Source organism: Limanda limanda, chromosome 7 (genome assembly GCF_963576545.1).
Source record: "Limanda limanda chromosome 7, fLimLim1.1, whole genome shotgun sequence".
NCBI lineage: Eukaryota > Metazoa > Chordata > Actinopteri > Pleuronectiformes > Pleuronectidae > Limanda > Limanda limanda.
The window spans coordinates 13,284,536-13,310,675 of record NC_083642.1 but is presented as its reverse complement, the minus strand read 5'-3'; the positions used below and the strand labels follow the sequence as shown (position 1 = coordinate 13,310,675).

Below are 26,140 nucleotides of genomic sequence, written 5' to 3'. Positions count from 1 at the left end.
GCCAACTTTGCCCATCTCTGGCTTTTTCTCTTTAACTTTGCTCCCTCTCAAACCACGATGAATTAACTCATCTAGTAAGCAAGAGATGCAAGTGGACGCGGCCTCAGCAGTGCAGATTTTAGGCTGACTGGCTGATGCACTGTTAAGTCATTCACCAGGTAAAAAGCGTGTCTGGCTTACTCAGATGTACACAGCTGGCAATTTCCCATCCAGCACCCACGTTGTTTAAATAGCAAATGCACTTGCACTTATTTAAATGAGGTCATGCTCATTGCTGGTGCATTGTTACCTTGAGTCAGCGAAACAATTAAGCAACGAAAACCTGGTCCAAATTCAAGGGCAAATTTTCAAGATTGTAACATGTGCCAACTTAGGCAGGTGCACAATGCTTGTTACATACAAAGTCAAACTGTTTGCTCTGCAGTGAAGCCTGACAAATCTATCAGCATAATAGCACTCTGCCAAGGTGGGAGCACACCTGGCTTTTAAAGGGAATGTGAGATGGCACCAGTTTGCTGCATGTTACACCCAAAACACACCCATAACTAATTAAAAGAGTAAGCAACCATGCATCCGACACAGTGATTTTTTATACCATCAAACGTGTCTTTTGGACACATGTTAAATGCGCTTGACCTCTATTATTAATTCCATGTGCTCAGATCGTCAGAATGGAGACCCGGGCGTCACAGATAAGGTCTCACCTAAACACAGCTGTAAAATCTTTATGGATGTGTCAAGCGAGCATTAACATCTTCATACTGTGGGCTGCATCATCAAAGAGATAGATTTTGCTTCAGCTGATTACGCTGTTAACAGCTGACGGTATATCAGCTGTACACGGATGACTCGCTTAATACCCTCCGAGAATCCTCCGCAGATATCTGACATGAGTGAGCACATCAATTTATCATGTACAGGAAATCGTGGACATAATGGTGTGCATGAATTGTGACATGACATGAACAGGTGTGTGAGTGAGTGTGTGTGTGTTTGTGTATAGATATGCAGTGGTGGTGGTATACTAACTGGCATCATCTAAAAGACCTTATATAGTATTAAAAGGTCACAGGCACTGCCAGTCTGTAAGCAGGTATGACCGTTTGGGGAGAAACATATCCAGATGTGTGCTAATATGCATGCGTGCAGAGGGATAATGGCCCACAGTGACTTTCTCCGATTACACAACACACACACACACACTCTGTCAAAAGAAACTCCTCAGGCCCCCTCACAGGAAGACCCCATTACAGCGTGTGCATTGATAAAAACGGTCCCCCTATATGCCCTGTGGCTCCCGATAGCCATCTCCTCCCCTCAGTGGGTTCGTACTCAGGCTGCACAGGTCCGACTGTATAACTGGCCCCCAGAGAAACAACTAAATGGGAGTTAAGGAGCCTGTTTATATTCCAGATAAAACTAATTTACCTTTACTTAATTCCAGATTCACTGTGCTGCTCTTGGGCACACACACATTAGCATGCTACGTCTTAAATGTGTTTAGTAACAGTATAGTTGTGGCGCGCTTTGTGTGTACGTATAGTGTGTCTGTGGCTGGGAGCATATTTAGTAATTTCATGAACGACAGGTGAAGGAGTTTGGGTATTTGTGTTTGTGTGTCTCAAACAAACCATCAGAAATCTTAATTATTTTTTGACAATTTGATGTGATATTGTTTTAGAGATAATAAATAACCACACATTTTTTGTATTTTGTCTACTGTTAAAGGGTATTGAATGAATAATTTGTACTGCAAATGACAGTTTCAAGTAATTGTACCTTCTCCATCCTCATTGCAGCTCACATGGATGCAGCAGCTTTGTGTTCCCTCTATTTGTGCAATAACTTGCAATAACAATTAAAAACAATTAAATACACTCTGCAATATTCATATAATTTATCATACTCATCTTTCCTGCTCCTTTCACCAATGATATCTTGACTAGTGTTTACTTATTAATAACTTTAATTTATAATTCTTCTGCTCATGTTTTTATAGTTTCTCATTTTTAGAATTTTATTAATATTTTCCTTTGTAACTCTTTTTAACATGCAGACGTCAATGTGAGGATAACACTTGCTCCAAAGAATGAGCTTTGATGTGTGAGCCGTGGGAAGCACTGAAGCATCATTAATATTCATTCAATAACATGTGATGCACGTGTTGCAGTCATCAGCGTTAACATTTTCAGAAGAACGCAATCTAAATGCGCAGCCTCTGTGTATGTAACACTGCATCTGCCACATAAGGATGCAATACTATGATGTCTTGTTACCATGGGAGTTAAACTGGGAGCCTGTGTTTCCCCTTGCAGTTTGAGCAATCTCATCATGACATTATAATGTAGATGAATGGCCCTGACCTGGCAGACTCTGCTCCATCACTGCTAATGGAAGAGAAAAGTCATATTTCACTTCTTGTGCAACTCTATTGGCGATCACTCTGAATTACAAGGTCGTGCACCGAGACAGGCTTTGGTTTTTTGATTGATCGGTCTGAAAGGCAATACCCATATGACAGTGTACAATATGCTATATATGTTGGTGTCGCTGATAGCACACACCCTCCTTAGATCTGTCTCTCTTGACCCTGTATCGTTTTAGTGGCTATGATCATCCTCAGGAATAGCGTTGTGATCTCCACTTGACCTAGAACAACATCCGTAAATCAAGCTCCTTTGAACTGACAGCGATCATGACATTTGGCTTGAACGAACCAAAAAATAGGAAATGGCGAAGTACTTTACGTGTCTGTGGTTAGCAGTTTTAAGATTGTAATGCTCAGAGCTAGGTTTTAGCTTTGTCCAAATCACATTTGACATCTATTTTGACCTCAGTGCAAGGGGGAGTCTTAATGAAGTATAATGATCTTTGACTTTATCATATTTGTATAATCTACTATTACTGAGTGTGGGAACTAATTTTGAATAAAGCTTTTACATACATGCAGAGTTTGTATAGTGAGGCTTGTAGCTCTCAGTGTCGCTCACTGTAAACATTCAGGCTTTTCTCAGTAAAAATAGCTAAAGTATCACAAATGCATGCATGAACATTATAAAAGTGCAGTGGTTACTACATTGTGAGGGTTAAACTCTGGCTTGATCAGGATCATGGAGGTTGTATGTGTGTGTTACAGTCTGATAAGGATAAAGGGATGTGTGATAGCGTGATAATAGGCAGTAACCATGTCAAAGATAAAAACGAAATTCTATTAATTTTTCACCTTCTCTCTAGTTCAGTCTCTCGGCCAATGAAATGTGTTAATAGTCTCTGTGGTGGGATATCTATCTATCTATCTATCTATCTATCTATCTATCTATCTATCTATCTATCTATCTATCTATCTATCTATCTATCTATCTATCTATCTATCTATCTATCTATCTATCTATCTATCTATCTATCTATCTATCTATCTATCTATCTATCTATCTATCTATCTATCTATCTATCTATCTATCTATCTATCTATCTATCTATCTATCTATCTATCTATCTATCTATCTATCTATCTATCTATCTATCTATCTATCTATCTATCTATCTATCTATCTATCTATCTATCTATCTATCTATCTATCTATCTATCTATCTATCTATCTATCTATCTATCTATCTATCTATCTATCTATCTATCTATCTATCTATCTATCTATCTATCCATTTATCCATCTATCAATCATCCATCTATCCCTCCATCCATCCATCCCACACCACACTGTTCTGATTCTTCCTTTCATCTTGTTTTCTCTCTGGCTCTCTTCTCTTCTTTGTTCACCTGTCATACTCCACCTTTTCCCAGAATGACGCATGTTGAACCCCTCAGAGAGGTGAGCAGAGGTCGTACCATCCCTCTTTGCAGTACTCAGACCTGGCTACTGAGGTTGCAGCTGTTCCCTGGACCCAACTACTGGCAGGTTACAACGCCCTTCTGGCGAACGTAGAACGGTCAACGAGCCCTGAGATACGTGCTTCTGAATTTACCCACTGGGGTATTTCACAAAAGACCAGCTGGGAGGTTGGTGGGAGCCAAGAGGGAGGTGAGGGGGTTGAAGGAGAGGGTAGATAGAGAAGCAGGAGAGAGAGAGATGATATTGGTAACCCGTGGAGAAGGATTAAATAAGTGAAGGTTCTGATTCGCGTGTGAAATATAGGGAATGAGAGTTAGAAGGAAATGAGACAGCGTGGGTAGAGGAAAGAAGGGCTAGATTAAGATGCATCATTTGGTTTTGCGAATCTAAAATGATAGCAAAATTATTTGAAAATGAAAATTAGTGTGGGTAGGTATTTCTGGAACAAGAGTTTGTTGCTTCCCATCTTACCTGTCAAATGTTCTGTTTAATTGGGTTCATTCACCTCTTGAACTGTTGTGGTGTACCTCAAGGATCAATTTTTGGACCAGTTCTGTTCCCACAGTGTATGCTGCCACTAGGTCTCATTATTCGTTTCGCAGATGACACAGTTAAATCTCTCAAGTTCGCCGAGTTTGACAAGCTGGCCGCACTACAGAGCCGCTTCACTGATGTGAGAGACTGGTTCTCATGAAACTCTTTGCAGTAAAATTTGTACAAAACAGAGGTCTTTATCTGAGACCCTGAGCACCTCCGTAAAACAAATCCAGATATCATTGTTGTCTTTTTGCAATATGAACAAATTATTCACGCTTTTATATCTTCACGCCGGGGTTATTGTAATGCTGGGTTTGCCTTAATGTTCAAGCTGCTTGGCTTCAGACAGTGCAGAACTTTACAGCTGGGCTTCTAACAACCACCAAACACACTTTTTAGAGTACTTTTCTAGAATCCCTTCTTAAAATCCCGCTTATTACTTACAGTGAATCCCTCCTCACCATCCCATTGTCAGTCTGCTTAGTGAGGCCTGGTAGTTCCAGTTCAAGTCAAAGGGTCACCCAGTCTTTGCGGTACTGGGTTCTGCTGATACAGTCTCAGTGATACAGTGATGCATCTTTTACAGACTCATCTTCTTATCCAAGAGCTCGGCTTTTACGTATTTAGAATGCAGCTCAATGTTATGTTCATTTTTAATAAATGTTATTGTTTGGTTAATTTACCAAATGAGTATTAATTAACGGCATAAAGAGGCTGTTGTTCCTATTTGTATTTTATATATTTTCTTATAATAAATAACTTAAAAGAAAAAGAAAAGGAGTACAATAAAATAAAATGTATAGAACTTGAATGAAGACAAACATTTATGTAGATCAATGTACAATTGTAATGTCAAATATACAACGGTATTTCTTTATTCGTTTAAAATTAAAAAAATACTCAATATGAGCTAAAACAATGGGCTGTAGTGTAAGAAGTAGATTTTAAAATGAGTCCCTCTGCTACACTGGGCATCAAGACTGCAAAATAAACCTTTTTTTAAATTTATTTTTAATTTATACTTTTTTTTAAAATTTTTAAAATTTAATTTAATTAAAAAAAATGTATTTAAACATCGTGTGTCAATGGCGTGTAATCAAACTTTGACACCACGCCACGGTCACACCGTGTTACGAAAAATCAATCTTTGAGTTAGTTTGTATCTCCATCTTGTTTTGAGGACACTCATCTCAATTTGAATTTGATCTGATGTAAGCCCTGGTACAAGTGCCTCAAAGTAAAAATGTGGAATATGGCCAAAATGGCCACTGAATGCCAAATAGAAGGCTTCCTGTTGCGTTTTTCAAATTGCACCGTCATACTTTTTTGTTTGTCTGGTCATGATACACCTGTGTACCTTGTGAGGATCGGTCAGAATAATTCATAAAATATAATAATACACTGATCAGTAGGTGGCGCTATGACCCTAAACTTATATTAACATATGGAGCTGTTCAGGTCACATATTTCTAAAAACGAGAGAAATTGTGTTACATCACATTACTTGTAATATTGCACTGAACATGATATGCCCAGTCTAGTCAGTACTGAACCTATCCAAGTGATCTCTAGTGCTGAGGAGAGAGCGGCCCCTACTGGAAGGTTACTTCATAACGTCTTTTTTTTAATCCAAGCTTTCGATTACATATTTTTCCTTTTGTTTAATCACTTTGTCAATTCTCTGATGATTTCTTATCTTAGAGAAATATTTAGCACTATGGCTCAAACTTACAAACGTGTATGGTTCTCGTTATCCAGTCGTGCAATGTCATTAGTGTAGCAAGTTTATTACTTTGTCTCATTCTCATCAAGGGTCCAAAACAGGCCCATGTAAAAGGACAGATTGCATATAAGATGACCTTCTTCCTCTTCCTCTTTTGTCTCACTCACTCACACACACACACACACACACACACACACACACACACACACAAACACACACACACAAACACACACAGACACACACGTTGGTTGGTATGTCTCTGTTGGGCCTAATGGTTTCCAGTGCTGAAAAGATAGAGCCCTAACTCATACTGACAGGACAGATTAACACACAAGACTTAAACATGAGTGGTACAAGTCAAAGGCCAATACAGAGGCAGAGATGCAGTGTGTGTGTGTGACAGAGAGAGTGAAAGCTTTTTCAAGTTTTGTAAATGCTATATTGCATTAAACTTAATTTACCCATGCATTATTTTGTATTCATTTTGACTATTGAGGGTAAACCCTGTGCATAAATTTGCTAAAATTATTTAATTACTTAATTATTATGGACTTTCATTAATTGTGTACATAACTACACTCATTGTCTAGCATCTCTGCTCATACTTAAGATAACATAGTCAAATAAATATGCAGGCTGGAATTTGAACCTGAAATTTATCCGAGAAAAAATTCAGTCCAATATCTAGCGGAGAGCCTGTGCCAAGCCCCCATTCTAGACATATGCATGTGTGAAGTTCAAAACGTGTGAAATGGCTGTACAGCTAATGGTAAGCCCTTATTGAAGATTCATATTTTGCAATTTAACAAAGAAGTTGAATATTACTTTTATTCATAATATAGGAGTAAGGCTCTTGTTTTAGGAACACATCAATAAAAGTGCTCTACTGTAACCTCTGTTAGCTTTGATAATAAACAGTTCCTTAAAGTGTGTGTCTACTTTTTGTATTGCCCAGACATGCTGCATAATATATTTCAATTGTAAACCACAGTAATGATGTAAACAGTAATTTGCGTTTAACTTCCGGTACAGTAGGAGGCGCTACTGCCCCCACGAGCGGGATAACAACGAGGAAGAAGAGTACCCACTGTTTTGTTTATTCTCTGTTACCTTCACAGTTTATCGGTTTCTTATCGATAAACTATTCTTCATGTTAGACTTATAACCGAGGTAAGAGAGATTCTTTTAAGTTACAAGTGACACGGAACTACCGCTGGTGTTATGTAGAGTAGTGAAATTCATTCAGGGTCTTTGGTTTGGCTCGTTAGCTTCATGATGCTAATGCTACTCTGTGTTGTTGTTAAGCAGCAGCGTGTTTATTGATACTCTCAGTAAAATGCAACACTTCTATGTTTTGTTACAGCTGCTGCCGTTCAATGCAGAGAAGGCACGTCCCATTGTTTACTGCTGGTAAACCTGCAAGGAACATATCAACTAGTGATAACGTGGCAATGTAGAAATATAGAATTATTAAAATAGCTGCAGGCATTTTTTTGTTCGTCGACTATTTGATGCAGCTCTAGTTGTGAAACACCTTTTAGTCCAGAGAGAGTTAACGAAACCCTCACCTGGAATTGAACTGTCTGTGGTGAACATCCCAATAAGTCACAAGTGACGTATCCCTTTATTAGACACGTATACACACAGTGATTGTTTTACTTTTGTTAAAAATTCATTCAAGAAGATTATGATGTTTAAATGTTTTCGTTGAAACTGTTTGGAGAAGTGTTTATTCAACGGTGTGATCTCTCTGGAGGATGTAGATTGTAGTGCAGATATTCAGTGAGATGGACAAAGTAGTCGTAACACCGGTCAGTATCATGAAATACAGTCAAACATCAGCACAACCTACAGCCTTCAGAATTGCAATTAAGTTAAACAGACACCTAAACAAAACAGTTTCAACCAACTTCACATCACAACCTTTGTGACGTTTTTGAGCATTGAAAAATGTGCATTGAGGTGGATGTATGATTTTCTTTCTGTGAACCCAGCGATGGAGCCAGTTCCCCCTCTGGAAACCCTGCATGGTAATGTTGATCATGACAGTGGTGATGTTACCTCGTGGGTGTCGGTGTGTCCCGGAGGCCTCTGGAAAGTCCAGCAAAAGCCAACACGCAAGAAGAGTCCAACTGTGTCTGCTTCCGAAGATGGTAGATGTATGTTTAATTTCTAACATTCATCCATTCCTCAGAATATATGATACATTTTCAGTCCATATTTTTAGAAAAGTAATTTTTTAATTATCAAGTAATTTTACCTCAGTTGTTTCTGTCTTTTCTAGCAAGTTCATCCAGTCACTCTCCGAGGCTGGGTTCGCTGTGTCGGGTTCGAGTGCGGCTCAAAGCAAACGTGGATGAAACTGAAACTCCAGACTCTGACGAAAAGCTCTCAGTCACTGAAGTCACCAAAGTGGTGGGAACCTCCTTCCCAAGGAGTCGGGACTCTGCACTGCAGCTTCCACTGGGGGACTGGACTACACTGAGGCTGGGGGAGGGCCAGTGTGATATTACAGAAGCATGTCTGGAGGGGATGAGAGCTGGAGAGAAATGTGAGGTAAGAGTGAAGAGAGTGAAGGTAATTCAAATTTAGTGTGTTCAAATAAATAACAAAATATATTCTGAATATCACTTGAGTTTAATCTAAAAAGAAAGATACACCTAGTAGGTCTTGTTATAACGTGTTCATGCTAAATCATGCTCACCCGTTCCCATGGTTATATCAAGGATGTCCACTGGCATTCAAGACAGGTCAGTCTAAGTAGCAGGATAATTATCTGACAGAGAAGGACGGAAGTGATCTTTTGAATCAAATGTTTGAAAACAAGAAGAAGTTTGGAGCATGGCAGAGAGAAATATTATCCAAATGAGAAAACCTGCATTTTCCCAATCCTGAGTTGTTACCAGTTTGCCCCTGCTGCTTGACACAAAGCTTATTGTTGTTTTTCCTACAAGCTGCAATCATATAAGTCTCAAGGTCTTTCTATATCAAGCTGAAAGGCTAAATGCTTAAAGCGTGGCACTGTACATTGCATTGTTGTCTTCTCGTTTCTTTTCTTTCTAAGAATGTATTGTATATATTCAAATGTAAAGTATACAGCCGGTCTTATCGTTATCGTGTTTTACTACTCAGATACTGCTCTCTCCAGTTGGACATGGACCAGTTGTCTCTATTCCACAACCTGCAGAGGGACACCTTCCTGTATGTGCCACAGTTGAGCTCCAAGCTTTCACGCCAGGCATGGAATCCTGGGAGATGCCACCTGGTGAAAAATGGGAGTGGGTGAAGTCCCACAAGGAGAGGGGTGGTGCCAGATACAGGAGCGGGGATGTGTGGGGAGCTGCTGACAGCTACAGCCGAGGCCTCAAGCTCCTCATCGCTCTCTATGGCCTCTTTAGAGAGCAAGAGAAAAACGGACAACAGCAAAACGTTTTGGCACTGTGTGACTCAAGCAATGGTGGTGAAACACAGCACCTTCCTTCAGTTCATGAGTTCAAGACGATCAAAGCAGAGCTCCACTCAAACCTGTCTTTGTGCCAGCTCAAACTTAGCCAGCCAGAGCGGGCGAGGGCCAGTGCGTCTAAAGCCACTGAGCTGGAACCAGGTGGTGCTAAAGCCTGGTACCGGCTGGGCCAGGCCTGCCAGATGGTGAATGAGGTCGAGGAGGCCAAGCGGGCATTCAGGAAGCTGCTGGAACTACAGCCAGAATCTCCTGCTGCTTTAAAGGCACTGAAGGACATAGCAAGTAAAGAGAAGGAGACAAATGCACAGTTGGGAGTGAGACTGAGCAAAATGTTCAGCTGAGGATCAAAGATGTTGAATTTATCATCAGATATTATCGGCACATCAGTATCGTTTTCATCACGACTCACCTTGACCTGGAAGTTCATCTATAGCTACTATGGAGATTTAAAGTCACTCTGTAGATGCTTGTTTTCCTCCCAACTCTTTGCTGCTTTCACATGAATTTCTTGAATGTCACGTCAGAGTAAAAACCATGTGTCGAATAAAATATATTCTGATGCAGTTTTTAAATTTACTCAAGTACAATACAGTACTCTACTCATCTTTTCATGATACTTTAAACTTCTACCTGGCTACTTTTGGCAGCTGTAGTTACTAGTTCCTTCACATTTTCACATTTTACAGGCAAAGCAGTGGTCGATATGTTTGTGAAGGCATAGCTGGGTAATTGTCTGGACATTTCTCACTATTTGCAAACATTTAGCTGCAACCTCACATAAATTATTAAAATTGTGCTTCTGCTTAAACCCCAGGGACCATTTTCCAGTGGAAGTGAGTGCTTTTACTTTTAATGCTTTTTGATTATGCTTACCTCTATTCACTGCAGGAATTCAATTGATGATGTAACGAGGATCATATTTATTAGTTTTGTGTGTGTGTGCAATACCTGCAGTAAGTCCTGAAAAATGTAAAGGTTGTGGTTCCTCTGCCTGGGCGCACGGTGTCGCACTCGATCTGCGGGTCCCAAACTCGAACCACCACATATCCGCCGCGTTGCGTCAAAAAGCTAATGCCGAAACCCGGGATCGAACCAGGGACCTTTAGATCTTCAGTCTAACGCTCTCCCAACTGAGCTATTTCGGCAGGTTGCAACTTCTCATCTTCTTATTTGAGAAATCTATACGTTATTTTATACAAGTGATAATAATGAGCAGATAACGGTAAAGTAGGACACAACAGAGGACAGTGTGTGGCCGCAGAGCTATGATAGAGTTCTTCCAGGCTGTGGGTAAGAAGGCAGCAGCCATGAGGAGATTAGTTCATTTACACTTAAACTTACCATCCTGTTATGCATATGATGGTAGAACAGAGTGTGTCAGAGCGGCAAGAGACTTGAGTCTCATGCTTTGTTGGTTTACAGTAAAAAAAAAAAACATTTAAAAGCTGCACTGCAACCTTCTAACTCTATGCTTCAGTCACCAGCCTCAACTTCGCCCTCCCACCTCTCAGGGATGATGCACACAATACAAAGAGATGATCAATCGATGAAGAAAAAATACATGATCCCAGGAAAGTGGGAGCTGAGTGGAGTTCAAATTTGTCTGCAGGTAGCCGTGCTCAATAACCTGCTGTCGCCACAAGGGGGCGGTAACATAATACATGTCCCCCTATTTAGTGAAATCTAGTGGTGAAGTTTCATGTTACAGCGAAATTCACCTCCCCCTTCCAAGCACTAATGAGAACCTGTTGGAACCTTCACTTGTCCACTTTGAACTACTGTAAATAACATGGTGGCCTCCGTGGAGAGGACCAGCTGCAGATGTAAATATAAGATATTTAAATTTAAAGGGCCTATTCTAGGGTAAATAAAACACCAATTAATACAGTTTAGATGACTGCACACTAGTTAAAACATTATTCTGGTAAATTTTATATTAAATTACTGACAATAGACCCCTTTCACCTAAATATTACACACTGAACCTTTAGCAGAGGAGGCAGCTTAAGACACCAGCTTTCAGCCACCTACCCTGCAGTTCTAAGTTCTCTCCTCTGTCAGTTCATCACCCAGCCACACCCCAAAATCTGTTTGACTTGTACTTTCTGCTCAATGTCACATCAACTAACATGGATGAGGTGGTGGTGATCGAGAAAGGTGTATGGAGGTCAAGAGGTCAGTGAATTAAAGACTTATCAAGGCACATTTTTAAAGCACCTGTTGTGATATTGCATTGGTGTTAAAAAATCTCTATGTTCCATTCAAAAGTACATTTTTATATTCATCCTCGTAAATCAACGTTCTCAAATGTTGCAGCTGCTGGGTTGAACAGGAAGGTTTGTAACACCCATTTAACAATTTAAAATGTTTTTGGTAGTGTTAAAGCGTGTTTGTTAATTCTTTAAGACGGGCCAAACTCGATTTGTTCAATGAAGTATTTATTTAGAAAGCAATGAACAGGTTACAGCAAAGCAATGGGCCTCCAAACATTAGTTGTATCAGAGCGCGCTGAACCTCCGGCGCCTGTCTATTTTATAACAGTAGATCTTCGTTCCTCCTCCTCGGAAGTGCGCAGGCGTAATCCATCCTCCTGGCATTTGGAATACGGAAGTGAACGGGAAGACACTCCCAATGACGTTCCTACTACTCTGATAGTTGCTGGGCAACTCTATCCTTCATGAAAGGCCTTCACTCAGCAGATGCCATGACGGGCGAAAGAATATTATCAATTGGAGAAAAGATTATTATGTTTCTGCTTCATTAAAACAATCCTGACTGTGTAAACATTCTCAGCAACTGAACCCAAACAATGTCATACTGACTTTGCCCCAGAAGGGACAGCTCCATGAATTCTGTCTGATGTTGAATGAATCCAAGGGAATAAGCCTTTAACAAGTGAAAGATAAATTTTTAACACTAAGCACCAACAGTTATTAAAATCATTTGTATGAAGGCCTAATATCTAACTAAAAATACTTCTATCTTTATCTGGTAAGAGTACAAATATAATTTGAAATGATGCTATCTTTAGTTGTTTAGAATTCTGTCAGCCACAAAGTTGGAAATCCCAACAGTAGCAAATATGTGAATTAAACTAGATGGGAAAAAAAAGAATCAACCAAATACTTGAATACTTTTTCTGTGTGAACAGGTACTTTATATTGCATGAGTTTAAGTCCAGTCATCAGGTTTTATAAAATTGAATGAAAAAAAAAGACGGTAATGAGAAAAAGGATGAATTATTATTATTTGTGGAGCCTTTATCTGAGGCTCCACAAAGCCAGAAGAAAAGTTCCAATTGTTACAGGGAACACGTTGCACTTTAAAATACAATTCTTTGCATTCGGTTGGTCATTCGAGCTAAAATACAATGCATCAGTCACAACAATGTCAATGAGGCAGCTCCAACTCCAGAAGTTTCTTTTGCCTCATTTTTTTCCCATCAATATAAAGTTTATGCTGTCTCCAAATGTCTTTTTGCTCATGTATCTCCTCCAGTCACTGTCCCAAGATCAGCTCTGTGTGTTGCCCTCAGTTCCTCTTGGACTTTGTGTTGTCTGTGTGTCTCTGGGCTGTTGACATCTGTCTCCATGCATCCACGATGAGCACCAGCGGGATGAAGAACCACAGGACATTCATGAACACAAAGTAGAACCAGAAGTAGATGGGATGTCCCAGCTCGCTGTGAGTGTAGCCATCTCGGTGCTCGGTGAAAAAGTAGAGCACCACTCCATACAGCTGACCTGGAATCAGATTGTCTGTCAACTCCCAACATAAGATAGATATTACAACACCTCTGAGAACTTATGTGTTGTGGATCCACTTATTTGCAGGATAGGTAAAATAAAATAAATCTCTCTCTGATATTCTAAGGATGTGTTTAACATTGTTAAGTGTTTGCGCCTTCTTACCTAATGAGATGATGAGCTGCAGCACATATCTGTAGGGCTTGTTTGTTAAAAATGTAAACACAGCCCAAAAGCTCAAAGGTCCCCATAAACAAGCAGTCACTGTCTCCATGCAGACTGTAAAGTTATCAGCTCTACAAAGAAATACACATGGTGAGATGAGTTACAGCATTGCTTCTTCTTTTTATGCACAAGTTTAACAAAGTTTTGTGCAAAGTCACTCACATCACATATCGACTGTCTCCTTTGGAGTATTCCTTCCCTGTGAGAGAAGACAGTCAAACATACAGTATTATTAACTTAGTAAAACCTCCAAAATGCAGCATGTACTTTCTTCTAAAAATGTCTGTACTCACAGAGCTGTGACAGTAAGCTCTGATCTCCTGGAATAATGTCGTAGTACAGTGAGAACCAGCCCTCGATGGCACTGTGGATGAAGCCACAGACGGCAAACCAGCACAAAGCCAGACGCCTCCATGTCCCCAGCCTGCCCGCGGCCCCTCTCCGGCCGGTGATCAGCCAGGTCACAAGCAGGAACAGCCCGGACACAGAAAACAGAAACACCAGGATCTCTGACATGGAACGGTCATTGGCAACATAAGTGGGAATCAACAGGTCCCGCGGCCAGTAGGGATGAGGGACTCCAGATGCTGCAGAGGCGTCCATGATCTGTTTAAAGACATTCTTCATAAACAACCACAGCAGGTGTCTGATTCCAACAATGTGATATTAAAAATAACAAGCATATGTTGGTTTAACTAATGAATGAGAACTGTCTGCATTGCACTTGAACTGAGATTATAACATTGGCAACGTATGCATAAACAAGATTATTAGAGGTTTTATTTTGAGGAGCTGATCATAAATGTCAATCAATCGATAATCAATGTTTGTCCTTACCAGTGATGCAATCAACGGAAGTGTCCCGCTGCACAGAGTCTGACCTCCGTGTTTTATATATAAAAAAAGGTCTTACAGCTGCAGCAGTCCACAGCTGTTTAACTAAATTCCACTCCAGGATGGATGTTAGAAACACGGAACTCACTCGAGTAGGGGGCGGGGATTTGTTATTCTAAACACCAATCAGAGGAGCGTATGCATAGAGCTAGCAGCACATGCGATCTGCCGGTGAGTTGATTGGCTCTTTATCTCGGAACATTGACGTGCGAGTTGGCAACTACCAATGAGATCGTGCCTCTTATTCAAAAAGACCGTCCCCTTTTGTTGTGAAACCATGTGTCATAAATGATTTCAACGGTGTGTGAGGGGTGTATGGAGGACCATACATGACATAAGTATAAATAAATAAATAAATACATGTAGAAATAAATACAGAAATAAATAAATAAATGAATAAATAAAAAAGGAAATAAATTAATTAATACAGAAATAAATAAATAAATACGTTACTAACAACAGAAATAAATAAATAAATGTCTTAAATATATTTGCACATTTATTTATTCCCTGATTTATATTTTTCACGTTTTCAATCACCATATGCTAATGAGAAAGGCGGGCCTAACTGCAGTCTCATGCAGGATTGGTCACAGGAGTGTAATGATCCAGCCTTTCAATGCTGACTGGTGTCCAGTAGCTGTTTGCAGTGTTGAGCCGGTTCACACTTAAAATGAACTAGTTCAAGTTCAGAGGGTTAGTTCAGGTTATTTTTTATTGGGATGATTAAGGTGTCAGTAATCCTGACTGTGAGCGCCACGTCTCGTGTTCTCCTGAGCACAAGGAGAGCGCAGAGAGGAGGAGGAAGCAGAAACTCCAGCTCGGTACAAACCACCTGCAGCTTCTGCTCTGCGCATGAAGCAGCTGATCTCTGAGCAGATGTGACCAGAGAAACTCTGTGTTTTCACTGTTTTACAAAGTCACTGAGCGGCTGCATCGAGGTGACGAGCTCAAGTCTCAGTTTTTGTCTCTGTGCAAGTGTGTGGCACTGAGGGGTGCGGAGCCACGGGGCCTGTGTGTGCGTGTGTGTATAGCTCAGTTGACCAATCCTGCTCGAGACTGAGTTTGGGACCTCCTACCTCATTTACATATGAGACAATTAAATGTGGAATTAAATAAATGTTGAAATACATAAAAGTTGAAATAATTGTGGGAATAAGTTTAACACATTGATTAATTTACTTCTGTATTTATGTCCACATGTATTCATTTATTTCTTTATCTATTTCCACATTTTTTTTTGCAACATTTTTATTTTTCAACAATTAATTGTCCATATGTAAATGAGGTAGGCGGTCCCAAACTCAGTCTCGAGCAGGATTGGTCAACTGAGCTATACACACGCACACACAGGCACCCGGGCTCCGCACCCCTCAGTGCCACACACTCGCACAGAGACAAAAACTGAGACTTGAGCTCGTCACCTCGATGCAGCCGCTCAGCGACTCCTCTCTGCTCGCTCCCTGTGCTCAGGAGAACACGAGACGTGAACTGGCACAACACTGCAAACAGCTACTGGACACCAGTCAGCATTGAAAGGCTGGATCATTACACTCCTGTGACCAATCCTGCATGAGACTGCGGTTAGGCCCGCCTTTCTCATTAGCATAAGGTGATTGAAAACGTGAAAAATATAAATCAGGGAATAAATAAATGTGCAAATATATTTAAGACATTTATTTATTTATTTCTGTTGTTAGTAACGTATTTATTTATTTCTGTATTAATTAATTTATTTCCTTTTTTATTTATTTATTTATTTATTTATTTCTGTATTTATTTCTACATTTATTTATTTATTTATTTATACTTATGTCATGTATGGTCCTCCATAGGGGTGAAGTAAAACTCTGTGAATATATATATAGTATATTATTATATTATAATACAATGACATTACAATCATATTTAATCATTATAATATAAATATTTTACAATGAGATATTTCCAATGGTAGAGAATACATGTACTCACATACTGTACGGCATTACACCTAACATAGACTGACATTTAATATAGACAGACAGATAAAGACATAATATATTGATTGATATAAAAAATGCCAGTGTTTCATAGATAGATAGAAAAATAGATAGATGTGTTGTCTAGTATAAACAGTACTTCCAGTATCACATCTTTTAGTATCAAACGACAATGAATATATAGCTAAATGTAATTATCTCAAAACTTAACTTCGACGTCAAAACGTTCGTGATCTTTGTAGCTAATGTGATAGTAAATATTAAAAAAATCTCCCCAGCCGTGTCAGGGAATTAACCCTGCCGTGACCCGGATTCGAACCGGGGTTGCTGCGGCCACAACGCAGAGTACTAACCACTATACGATCACGGCGAGCTACGGGGAGGGATATGCTCATCGTGAAAACAGGCGTATAAGTATGCAACGTAGAGTGACAGATGTGTGGGCTGTTGTCATTTTCCTCCGCAGCTGCAGACGTCTGCTATGGAGGACGATACAACATAGTCTTAAACAACAAGGTGACGGTTCTTATGGAGGAAAGTTCAGAGGGTTAGTTCAGGTTATTTTTTATTGGGATGATTAAGGTGTCAGTAATCTTGACTGTGAGCGTCACGTCTCGTGTTCTCCTGAGCACAAGGAGAGCGCAGAGAGGAGGAGGAAACAGAAACTCCTGCTCGGTACAAACCAGCTGCAGCTTCTGCTCTGCGCATGAAGCAGCTGATCTCTGAGCAGATGTGACCAGAGAAACTCTGTGTTTTCACTGTTTTACAAAGTCACTGAGCGGCTGCATCGAGGTGACGAGCTCAAGTCTCAGTTTTTGTCTCTGTGCGAGTGTGTGGCACTGAGAATGCGGAGCCCCGGGGCCTGTGTGTGCGTGTGTGTATAGCTCAGTTGACCAATCCTGCTCGAGACTGAGTTTGGGACCGCCTCATTTACATATGGACAATTAATTGTTGAAAAATAAAAATGTTGCAAAACAAAAATGTGGAAATAGATAAAGAAATAAATGAATACATGTGGACATGAATACAGAAGTAAATTAATCAATGTGTTAAACTTATTCCCACAATTATTTCAACTTTTATGTATTTCAACATTTATTTAATTCCACATTTAGTTGTCTCATATGTAAATGAGGTAGGAGGTCCCAAACTCAGTCTCGAGCAGGATTGGTCAACTGAGCTATACACACACGCACACACAGGCACCGGTACAAACCAACTGCAGCTTCTGCTCTGATCACTGAGAAACTGTGACCAGAGAAACTCGTGTTTTTACTGGTTCCACTGTTCGAGCTCTGGTCTCACTGCGTGTGTCTCTCTGAGTGAGTGGGGGATGTGTGTGTGTGTGTGTGTGTGTGTGTGTCTGTATATGTGTGTGTGCGCCCTGTGTGGAAGCACACACACACATTTTGAAGATTCGCTAGGAATAGATTGCATCTGTCTGGATCGCTCAGTGTACCAATCAATCTCGAGACTGTGTCCATCATTTACATATGGACACAGAAAGACAAATAATGAATCAATGTCTTACATTTATTTCTCATTCATTTATTTATTTTCAAGAGCAGGAATAAAATTTCTTCGAGAACAAGGTTTCAAAATATTATTTAAGTTTTCTATTTAATGAATAAATCTTCTCTTTCTTCGCACCAGTCCCATATGGTCTAGCGGTTAGGATTCCTGGTTTTCACCCAGGCGGCCCGGGTTCGACTCCCGGTATGGGAACTACCTTTTGAAAACATTTTACATTTAGTCTTTATAAAAACCGGTCTTGCCGCCATCTTCGTTTTGTCTTCGTGCAATATCGTCATACATCATATACATTTTAAATTTGATTTGACCTTATTATGTTATGATTTGGATCTTAAAATCAAACAACCTTTACTTTACTTTACATTTTTACTGCGGTCAAACCAGCCGACACAGAAATTGTACTGCGCTTATATCAGTCTCTCTCTTAACTTATTGAGCAAAGTGTTTTTACAGTACTTTGAAGTATCCGGAAATGATCTATTCCACAGTGAAAATGTTGCACTTTACTTTGAAAAATCTCTTAATCTATACAGTAAAAATTTTGATATTCAGTATGTAGGTATTCAGAGAGGTCCTGAACACAGACATATAAATCGCACTCTGAAATTATTGATCAAAGTGTTTTTACAGTACTTTGAAATATCCAGAAACGAGAAATGTCTTTGTTTTACTTTTCTGTCGTGGGGAACCTAACTTGCACGTGATCCAAATCATGTGACGACGTGAGTCACATGACGCGGAAGTAGTACAGTGTTAGAGGAAGCGTTGATCGGTGGATTTTTATCGGCGGCGGTAAAGGTTGATTTAAAAAGGACTCGATCCTCGACTAGAAGCCGACATGGGGCTGTCAGACCTGGAGGAGTGTTCTCTGTCCCTGGACGAGAAGCTGCTCCGCTTCATGGAGCAGCTGGAGTCACTGGAGGAGAAGCAAGCCGCTCTCAACTCTCTCATCGAGCAGGTAGCAAAGCAAACCTCGTAGCATGCGAGCCACCATCAGACCATCTGCACGACAACCTGGGTTGATCATGAATTACAGATTATTTATCAATTTGTTGATCGACTCTGAGGATTAGCTGTTTTACCTCTTCTTAATTTGCGAGTGTTAATGGTTGTGGTCCAGACTCATTAAGTTTGGACTTTACGATTACAATGTTCTAATGTTTCCTAGACAAACCGATCAAGAGATTAATAAAATAATAATTGAGAGATTTGTGAAATTACGACAATAATAGTTTTGCTCAAAATATATAGTTTCATAACAGCCTTGTGTGAATGTGGCTGTATGATTTGTGCCACGATGCAGTGAATCTAGGACCAATCACACTTCTCTGATGGTTACTGATGGATAATAATAATAATAAAAATAATAATAATGATAATGCATTTGATTTGTGTAGCACCAAGGTTGCCTTGCATAATTAATGAGAGTAATTTTGTAGTCTTAAGTATGTCTGAATGTTTTTAATTAAACCCTAACCATAGCAGCATGATACTTTTTTCCTTATTTGCTATTTTACTGATGGTTCAGTTTACCTTGTGTCTTCTCCCAAGTCTATATGAAATGTAAAGTTTCCCCTCCCTGCTCTCCATAGGGATGGTTTTCCACGTCCAAGGCACGATATTCCATGGGAAACAAGCAAGTCTCTGCACTTCAGTATGCGAGTGAGATCGAGCCACTGGTCTGTGTTCACACAAGGTAAACTATTAGATGCTTTTCATGGAGGTTAATGTTCCAAGGTATTTGTTGTGCACTGTCAGTTTTGCACAGCTTTTTTGGACTGGAATTCCTGTGTTGCAGAACACTGGACAATAGTGAGGTGGAGTTCTGCACAGAAAGAGTAACACAAAGTACAGAGTCTGGAACAAATGTGAAGTCTATAGAGGAAATTGGACCCCAAGAGGAAGGTGAGTGGTCAAAAATATACCCTGTTTACATCCTTCATTATTATGATTATTTTCAAAGTCCTTATATGATTTCTTTTCTCAGGTGTCAGGAGAAGAAACAAACCTAAAAAAGTTGTCGCTGAAAAAAAGGGAAATGATGAAGCAAGTAGTGAGACAGCTCCTGAAGTAGCGCCAGTGAAGAAAAGTGAACATAATCCTCAGCAAGACCCACTGAGATGGTTTGGTATCCTGGTGCCACAATCTCTTAAACAAGCACAGTCATCATTCAAGCAAGGTATGTGATACTATGTAATATGTAATTATCTCTGGATGTTGTTTAATTTGATGTATGTGGATATGGCAGAGGTCATAGATTGGTTTAGTTCCTTTCACGACCTCCTCACAGTGGCTCTGAGAGCTTGACACACTGCAGCTTAACACAGGCAAATAGACCAAGCACAGGCAAGTAACGATAATATCTTCAACAACATCAACGGCAGGAAAAAGAGCGAATGCTTGATTTCTGTTTTAACACTCTGACTGCAGTGTTCAGATGTTATTGCAGAAATTTTCTGTACACGTAGTGTTTGTATTAACTACACCTGCAATTCAAATACTAATGAAATAATGCATAGGAGGTCCTGAGAGCTCCACACACTATGAATTAAGAAAATCTATTCAAAAAGACAAAACGCATGCAAATGGAGAAAACATCTTCTGCTGCATAGATTATGTTATCTGATTTGGTGAAGATAAGATTTCTGTGTTTTTCTTTAGTTGCTATGTGATGAGCTCTCAGGACCACACAGGATACTCACAACAATAGAGGGATACAGATATTTATTTGCAGATAACTTCACATATTTATATGTTGATGCATTAACTTGGATACAGATGTAAACAAGTTTATTGTCCTGCTGCAGTCAACAGTCACCAAAGATTAGGTAATTTAAAGACTAAACGTTACTTATGTAATATACCATTGTATCATCTCTAGATCACATTAACCCTATTAGGTATATAAGAACAATGTAATTTCATTGGTGACAGTCATATTTTCATGGATGCGTGCAAGATGAAAATTCTCTTCTCTCTTTCTTTCTCTGTAGTTATCGAGCTCTCCGCTGAGATTGCAACCCTGCAGACTGCAGTTTTAAACAGCAGAGAGGAACTGAAGAGCTGCATGATAGACAAACACATTCTGCAGAAGAAGACCTCAGCCGCTCAGGTGGAGCAGACAGTGAAGTAACACTGTAGAGGAAAAGCAGGGGATGATCTGACAGGAGCCTGTGGCCACGGAGACAGTGAATTGAGTCTGTCCAGCCCAGTGGACTTTAACCTGCATATTTCTAAGTGAGGATCACAAATGTAGCTGCTCCCACTAGATGATTGATTGGTGTTATTTACTGTTTTGTGCTGTTTGAATTCATTAATGTGTAACTTGTTTTTAATGGATGTTATTTCTCAGGATCAATTAAATCTGTGTTGTGGACAAATAGATAATATGATATAATATATGATATAAACAGAACCTGCTTGAACCTTTTTAATAAATGATCAGTATTACTTTCTGATAAGGCAGAAAAGGTGTTGTGATATTTTATTTACTGATGAAGATCAGTCTAGCTAAGTTTGCTAAGTTCTCTGGATTTACTTTTGGTTAATATGAAGATGTGAAGCTAAATAAAAAGACTTTGGACCAGATTTTCTACAGGCCTTAATGAAGTAAATGGATCATAGATATTTATTTGCCTGTCATTTACTTATTGTATATTTTAAATGTTACTTTTTGATATGTTATGTGTTGCGGATTTGTATTCTTCTCTATTTATTTTAGTTTAGATTGTGCAAAGCCCTTTCTGTCATTACTTTCCAAAATATATTTTATTATCTTAATAACTCTGAGGCCATTAATAACAACTTGACAACACAAACATTCTTAATAATGATAGAGTTAGTATTTATCTACCATTTATTACAAACCGTGTTACAACACCTCAACTCTTTATAAAGCTTTTCTTATTAGAAAGTTGTACCAAATTGTCTTTCTTACAGTCTTCTGTTTTCTTGTTTCTCAAATAAATAATTACAATAAGACTTTCTACAATTTATTTTTCATTACATTGAAATACAGAAATAGTCTTAATTTCAAATCATATGAGAAATGACGCTATATAATAATAATAATATAATAACACAACTTTATTTCTACAGCACGTATCTAAACAAGGTTACAAGGAATGATGCAAAATAAGACAAAACAAGAAAACAGAAAACAATCAAAACAAAACATCCCTGTAAAAGCATATTTTCAGTAAGGGTTTAAAAACAGTCACTTTGTGGAAAGTCTGCTTACCTCGGGACAGAATCATATCAATAAATACCTGCTGTTATTATACGGACATAGTGGGAATGAGATCCCAGCACCGGTGTGTGTTTACCGGGCACAGCCGAACATTACCGGGATGGGGAGGGACATGAAACTCACCATCATTGTGTGCACTTCCTGCTCCGATGACACCACAGTCCACACGCCTCCATGAAAACACGGCGCGCTGCCTCCACTTGCAGCTCGGCCACGGCGGATGTGTCCTCGCCGTCACATCATCACTGATGCTCCCAAAACCTCCGCAGCAGCCTCCGGGGCCCGATCGTGGCCGATTCGAGAACCCGATTCCCCCTTTGTCCGATCGACCTGCAGCGACGGTTCTTCTACGGATGTCTGAGCCGGGGATAGGGAGGTAAACACGCCGGCCTGCAGGCGTTGATGATCGGAGCCGAGGTGAGGCTGATACCTCGGACCCAGACCTCAAGTTGATTTGTGCTCCAGAGCAGAGGTAGAGTCGGCTCCAATGGCGTCGGTGGCGAAGGTGTCCATCCTGGATTACTTCAATATTGTGTTCGAGGGCGAAAATGGCAAAATCGAGTCCAACTGCAAGGCTTGTGGCACCAGGATCCAGGCGAAGCGCAGCGTCACGTCCAACTTCGTAACGCATCTCAAGGTAAAGAGTTCAAAAAGATGTTATGTGGTTTTAAACACGAAGGGACGGATCCTCTGCACTTGTTCTCAGTCCTGACATATTTCTGTGTGGTGCACCTGAGTGATATTATTGCAACAAAAAAAAAGATCAGAATAACTGCAATATTCAGAGAGAAGCTGTATTTATCAGTCAGATGCAGACTTCAGGAGAGGCCTCCTCATCAGTTCGAACACATGGAGTCTGACTGAGGCTTTCCTCCTTAGTTCAGACCTCAAGTCAGGATGCAGATGCAAATTCTCACTGTAACAGCATTTTTTTTTTGCAATAGTTATGATCAACTTTATTTATAGGAGTCCTTTAACGCAGTCAAAAAGAGCTTGGAAAGTTAAAGGATCAGTGTTTAAGATTTAGGTGAAAGGGATCTATTGGCAGAAATGGAATATTAAATAATCCTAGTGATGTTTTCACCACTGTGTGATCATCTAAATTGTACAAAATCTAGTTTTCTTTACCCTAGAATTTTATTTAAATACTTCATATTTACATCAGGAGTGTGTCCTCTCCACGACTGGACAAACTAAACACTTTTTGTAGTCGTTATGACAAATGAAGGCTACCATAGGTTCTTTTTCATGTTTGGAAGATGAGGGTGAAGTGGGGGGTATTCAGCTGAAACCTGCAGCTTCACCACTAGATGGCACTAAAGTCTATACACTGAACCTTTAAAAATGGAAAAACTAAGGCAAATAACGGAAACTGTTAAAAAGCAGATGTATGTAAACCAATTTTATATAGCTAAATCAAATTAACCTATGAAATAAAGTTTGTACCTGTCAACCAACAACACTCCTTTGCCACTCTCCCATTTAGCGGAAGCACCAGGCCATGTATGATGACTTTGTGAAGAGGAAGGATATGAAGAGAGAGGGTTACTCCTCTAGTTCCCTGCACACATTCACCAGCAATGGAGGGAACTCCCGCTTCAGTGTTCCCATCACTACTGGAGGAGGAGGAGGAGGAGGAGGCGGAGGAAGGGGAGATGTTGGAGGAGTTGGAGGAATGAGAACTCTGGACGGAGGAGCAGGAGGAGGCTCTGGAGGAGGGGCGAGCAAGTTTGACAGACATGACCCACGTCAGGTGCAGTCATACACCACTTGAGATGCAAATAGCTGTCCCACTGTTGATGTAACCCTGTATTATCTAATGTGCCATTGCAGTGAAATCATTTGCCGTATTAAGGGTCATTTACACATGGTCTTTGTCGCCATAGGTGTTGATCTCAGAGGCTATAGCCAAGATGATAGTGCTTGACCTGCAGCCAGTGTCCATAGTGGAAAACCAAGGTTTCAGGGAGCTGCTGCAGTTCTTGGAGCCACGCTACACCCCAGAGCATCAGCACTACATCCAGAGCCAGCTCCTCCCAGCCTACGCCTATCAAGTCCAGCTGACCACCCGTCAGGCCCTGGCCTCGGCACACGCCCTCAGCCTCAGCCTGGATCTCTGGAGGGGCTTTTCTGGAGCCACCTCAGGGTACGGAGGTAAAATTAGCCAGAAAACAACTTGATTCCAACTTTGATTCTCTCACTGCCATCTCTTCTCTCTCTGCAGTTTCCTCGGTGTCACCTGCCATTTTCTCACATCGGATTGGCAGATGCGTTCAGCCCTGCTGGCGTGCCTACCCCTGACCGGCGGCACCTCTGGCAATCGCGTCCTGTCAGAGTTTGATGAAGTGTGCCACTCTCACGGGGTGTCGGGGAGAGTGTTTCGTGTCGTCGCGGACCCTTTTCTGGCCACGGCAACCGTAAAGCCATGTTGTCTTCCCGGTTTCTCGGTGTCACCTCATCTCGCTGGCGTGCGAGGTGACAGCAGTGAAGAGGGGGTGGACAACGGTAACGACACAGAGGAAGGGATCAGGAATGGTCATGGTGATGGTGGGGATGAAGAGGAATGGGAGGGCTCCTGGGAGCAGGGTCTGGGTGTTCGTCGGGTGGACTGTTTCTCTCGCTCTCTGGAACAGTGTGTCAGGGAGGGGCTGCGCTCCTGTCCCCAGCTCTCCTCCACACTGGCCAAGGCCGCCAGTTTCTATAACTACATAAGCTCTGCTGTCCCACCTGAGAAACTCAGCCAGGTGTTTGACGGTACTGGACTGATGAAGGGGGGAACAGGAAATGCCCCCTCTGCAGTGAGAGACTGGGCTGCTCAGCTTAAGGTATGTGGTACAGTAGTAGTAGTTTATAAATAATTATAAAACACTTTGTATATCACAAGTAGGTATAAGGAAACCTTTTTTTTTTCATTACATATATGTTATATTGTCACTCTCAGTTCCACCAATCAGTGAGTTAGGAGTTTTTGTAAAAAATACGTTAATAACCAAATTTAAATGTCCCAGTATTTTTTTCAACTACATCATACACTGCTTATGATGTTTTAGTGTAACCATAGTATGTGTATACAAAACAGTATTGTCAATGAATGGTGTGGTTTTATAAAGGTTTATATTAAAAGACTGATCAAATTGTAGCTTTTCTGCATGAACACAATCAAGTTTGTGTTTCAATGGTTGAAATAAGGTCATTTTTTTGTTTGATTTTTTGATGCAGGTGCTTCGCCGGCTGCTGGACTCAGTGGAGTTCCTTGAGGAGATGAGTGGTCCAGGGGAGCTTGCGCCAGGCGCTTCAGAGAGAGCCCTCCTGAGGGAGCTCACTGACACGTTGGAGCCCTTCACTGAGGCCTGGGACATGGTGCATGGAGACAGACAGAATGACCTGCAGGCAGAACGACATGTGTCCATCAGCTTGGGGCTGCCATGTGTCCTGGGTCTTCGTAAACATCTCTCTGAGACGTCAACCCCCAACTGCCCCTCTCTCCTGGTGGCCTTCAGCCAGGCTGTAGAGCGTCGGTTGGCCCCCATCCTGGAGGACCCCCTCTACATCACTGCCACCACTCTGGACCCCCAGTTCAAGCTCACTTGGAGCAGCAACCCTGAATGGCACAGACAGGTTCTAATAGAGGAGTTATCCAAACATTCCGCAGCCTCCAGCCCCTTAGATATCAACACAGAACTACACCCTCAATCCCAGACTCCTCCTGCTCCATCTCCTGCTCCATCGCCGGTTTCCTCACTTTCTCGGCCGTGCAAGTTGTTCTCTTTCATCAAGCAGAGACCCGCAACACAGGCCAAGAGCCTGGAGCAGGAGTTAAGCATATATCTACGAGAGGAACCAACAGATGAAGATGCTTTGCATTACTGGCGGCGTAAAGCTATTGACTTTCCTCTGCTTGCTCAGGTGGCCAAGAGGGCGTTCACCATACCTGCTA

The 26,140-nt window shown here is 40.8% G+C and overlaps 3 protein-coding genes and 3 non-coding genes across 8 annotated transcripts; 3 read left to right on the top strand and 3 right to left on the bottom strand.

Annotated features, from left to right (window-relative positions):
• Positions 1-7,179: 7,179 nt before the first annotated feature.
• fkbpl (FKBP prolyl isomerase like) lies at positions 7,180-10,146 on the top strand. 3 transcript variants are annotated; one of them, XM_061074993.1, is made up of 5 exons: positions 7,180-7,281; positions 7,475-7,521; positions 8,106-8,264; positions 8,396-8,667; positions 9,244-10,146. In XM_061074993.1, the coding sequence occupies exons 2-5, from the start codon at positions 7,488-7,490 to the stop codon at positions 9,913-9,915; spliced, it is 1,137 nt and encodes a 378-aa protein (XP_060930976.1). In that variant the 5' UTR covers positions 7,180-7,281; positions 7,475-7,487; the 3' UTR covers positions 9,916-10,146. The 3 variants fall into 3 exon arrangements, with proteins under 3 accessions (XP_060930976.1, XP_060930975.1, XP_060930977.1); XM_061074992.1 differs by having other exon boundaries at positions 8,106-8,270; XM_061074994.1 differs by lacking the exon at positions 7,475-7,521 and having other exon boundaries at positions 8,106-8,270.
• Positions 10,147-10,646: 500 nt separating this feature from the next.
• Positions 10,647-10,719, bottom strand: trnaf-gaa (transfer RNA phenylalanine (anticodon GAA)). The gene has a single exon. It is a non-coding gene; the product is annotated as a tRNA-Phe (tRNA).
• Positions 10,720-12,705: 1,986 nt separating this feature from the next.
• ebp (EBP cholestenol delta-isomerase) lies at positions 12,706-14,506 on the bottom strand. The gene is made up of 5 exons (XM_061074529.1): positions 14,383-14,506; positions 13,839-14,151; positions 13,708-13,744; positions 13,486-13,616; positions 12,706-13,317 (listed from the first exon to the last, which is right to left on the bottom strand). Exons 2-5 carry the CDS (start codon positions 14,146-14,148, stop codon positions 13,106-13,108), a joined length of 690 nt encoding a protein of 229 aa, XP_060930512.1. The 5' UTR covers positions 14,149-14,151; positions 14,383-14,506; the 3' UTR covers positions 12,706-13,105.
• Positions 14,507-16,719: 2,213 nt separating this feature from the next.
• trnah-gug (transfer RNA histidin (anticodon GUG)) lies at positions 16,720-16,791 on the bottom strand. The gene has a single exon. It is a non-coding gene; the product is annotated as a tRNA-His (tRNA).
• Positions 16,792-18,074: 1,283 nt separating this feature from the next.
• Positions 18,075-18,146, top strand: trnae-uuc (transfer RNA glutamic acid (anticodon UUC)). Its single transcript has one exon. It is a non-coding gene; the product is annotated as a tRNA-Glu (tRNA).
• Positions 18,147-18,702: 556 nt separating this feature from the next.
• On the top strand, positions 18,703-21,835 carry ccdc115 (coiled-coil domain containing 115). Its single transcript, XM_061074932.1, has 5 exons — positions 18,703-18,912; positions 19,547-19,650; positions 19,753-19,859; positions 19,942-20,133; positions 20,948-21,835. Exons 1-5 carry the CDS (start codon positions 18,793-18,795, stop codon positions 21,085-21,087), a joined length of 663 nt encoding a protein of 220 aa, XP_060930915.1. The 5' UTR covers positions 18,703-18,792; the 3' UTR covers positions 21,088-21,835.
• Positions 21,836-26,140: the final 4,305 nt, after the last annotated feature.

Bases quoted from the DNA above. Each gene is read 5' to 3' on its own strand.
- ebp (XM_061074529.1), bottom strand. From the start codon at position 14,148: ATGGACGCCTCTGCAGCATCTGGAGTCCCTCATCCCTACTGGCCGCGG. The intron at 13,617-13,707 runs GTGAGTGACTTT...ATTTCTTTGTAG, and splicing joins GGAGACAGTCGATATGTGAT to AGCTGATAACTTTACAGTCT. The intron at 13,318-13,485 runs GTAAGAAGGCGC...ATCTGATTCCAG, and splicing joins GCAGCTCATCATCTCATTAG to GTCAGCTGTATGGAGTGGTG.
- fkbpl (XM_061074992.1), top strand. From the start codon at position 7,488: ATGCAGAGAAGGCACGTCCCATTGTTTACTGCTG. The intron at 7,522-8,105 runs GTAAACCTGCAA...CTGTGAACCCAG, and splicing joins CGTCCCATTGTTTACTGCTG to CGATGGAGCCAGTTCCCCCT. The intron at 8,271-8,395 runs GTATGTTTAATT...TGTCTTTTCTAG, and splicing joins TGCTTCCGAAGATGGTAGAT to CAAGTTCATCCAGTCACTCT.
- ccdc115 (XM_061074932.1), top strand. From the start codon at position 18,793: ATGGGGCTGTCAGACCTGGAGGAGTGTTCTCTGTCCCTGGACGAGAAG. The intron at 18,913-19,546 runs GTAGCAAAGCAA...TGCTCTCCATAG, and splicing joins TCAACTCTCTCATCGAGCAG to GGATGGTTTTCCACGTCCAA. The intron at 19,860-19,941 runs GTGAGTGGTCAA...TTCTTTTCTCAG, and splicing joins AATTGGACCCCAAGAGGAAG to GTGTCAGGAGAAGAAACAAA.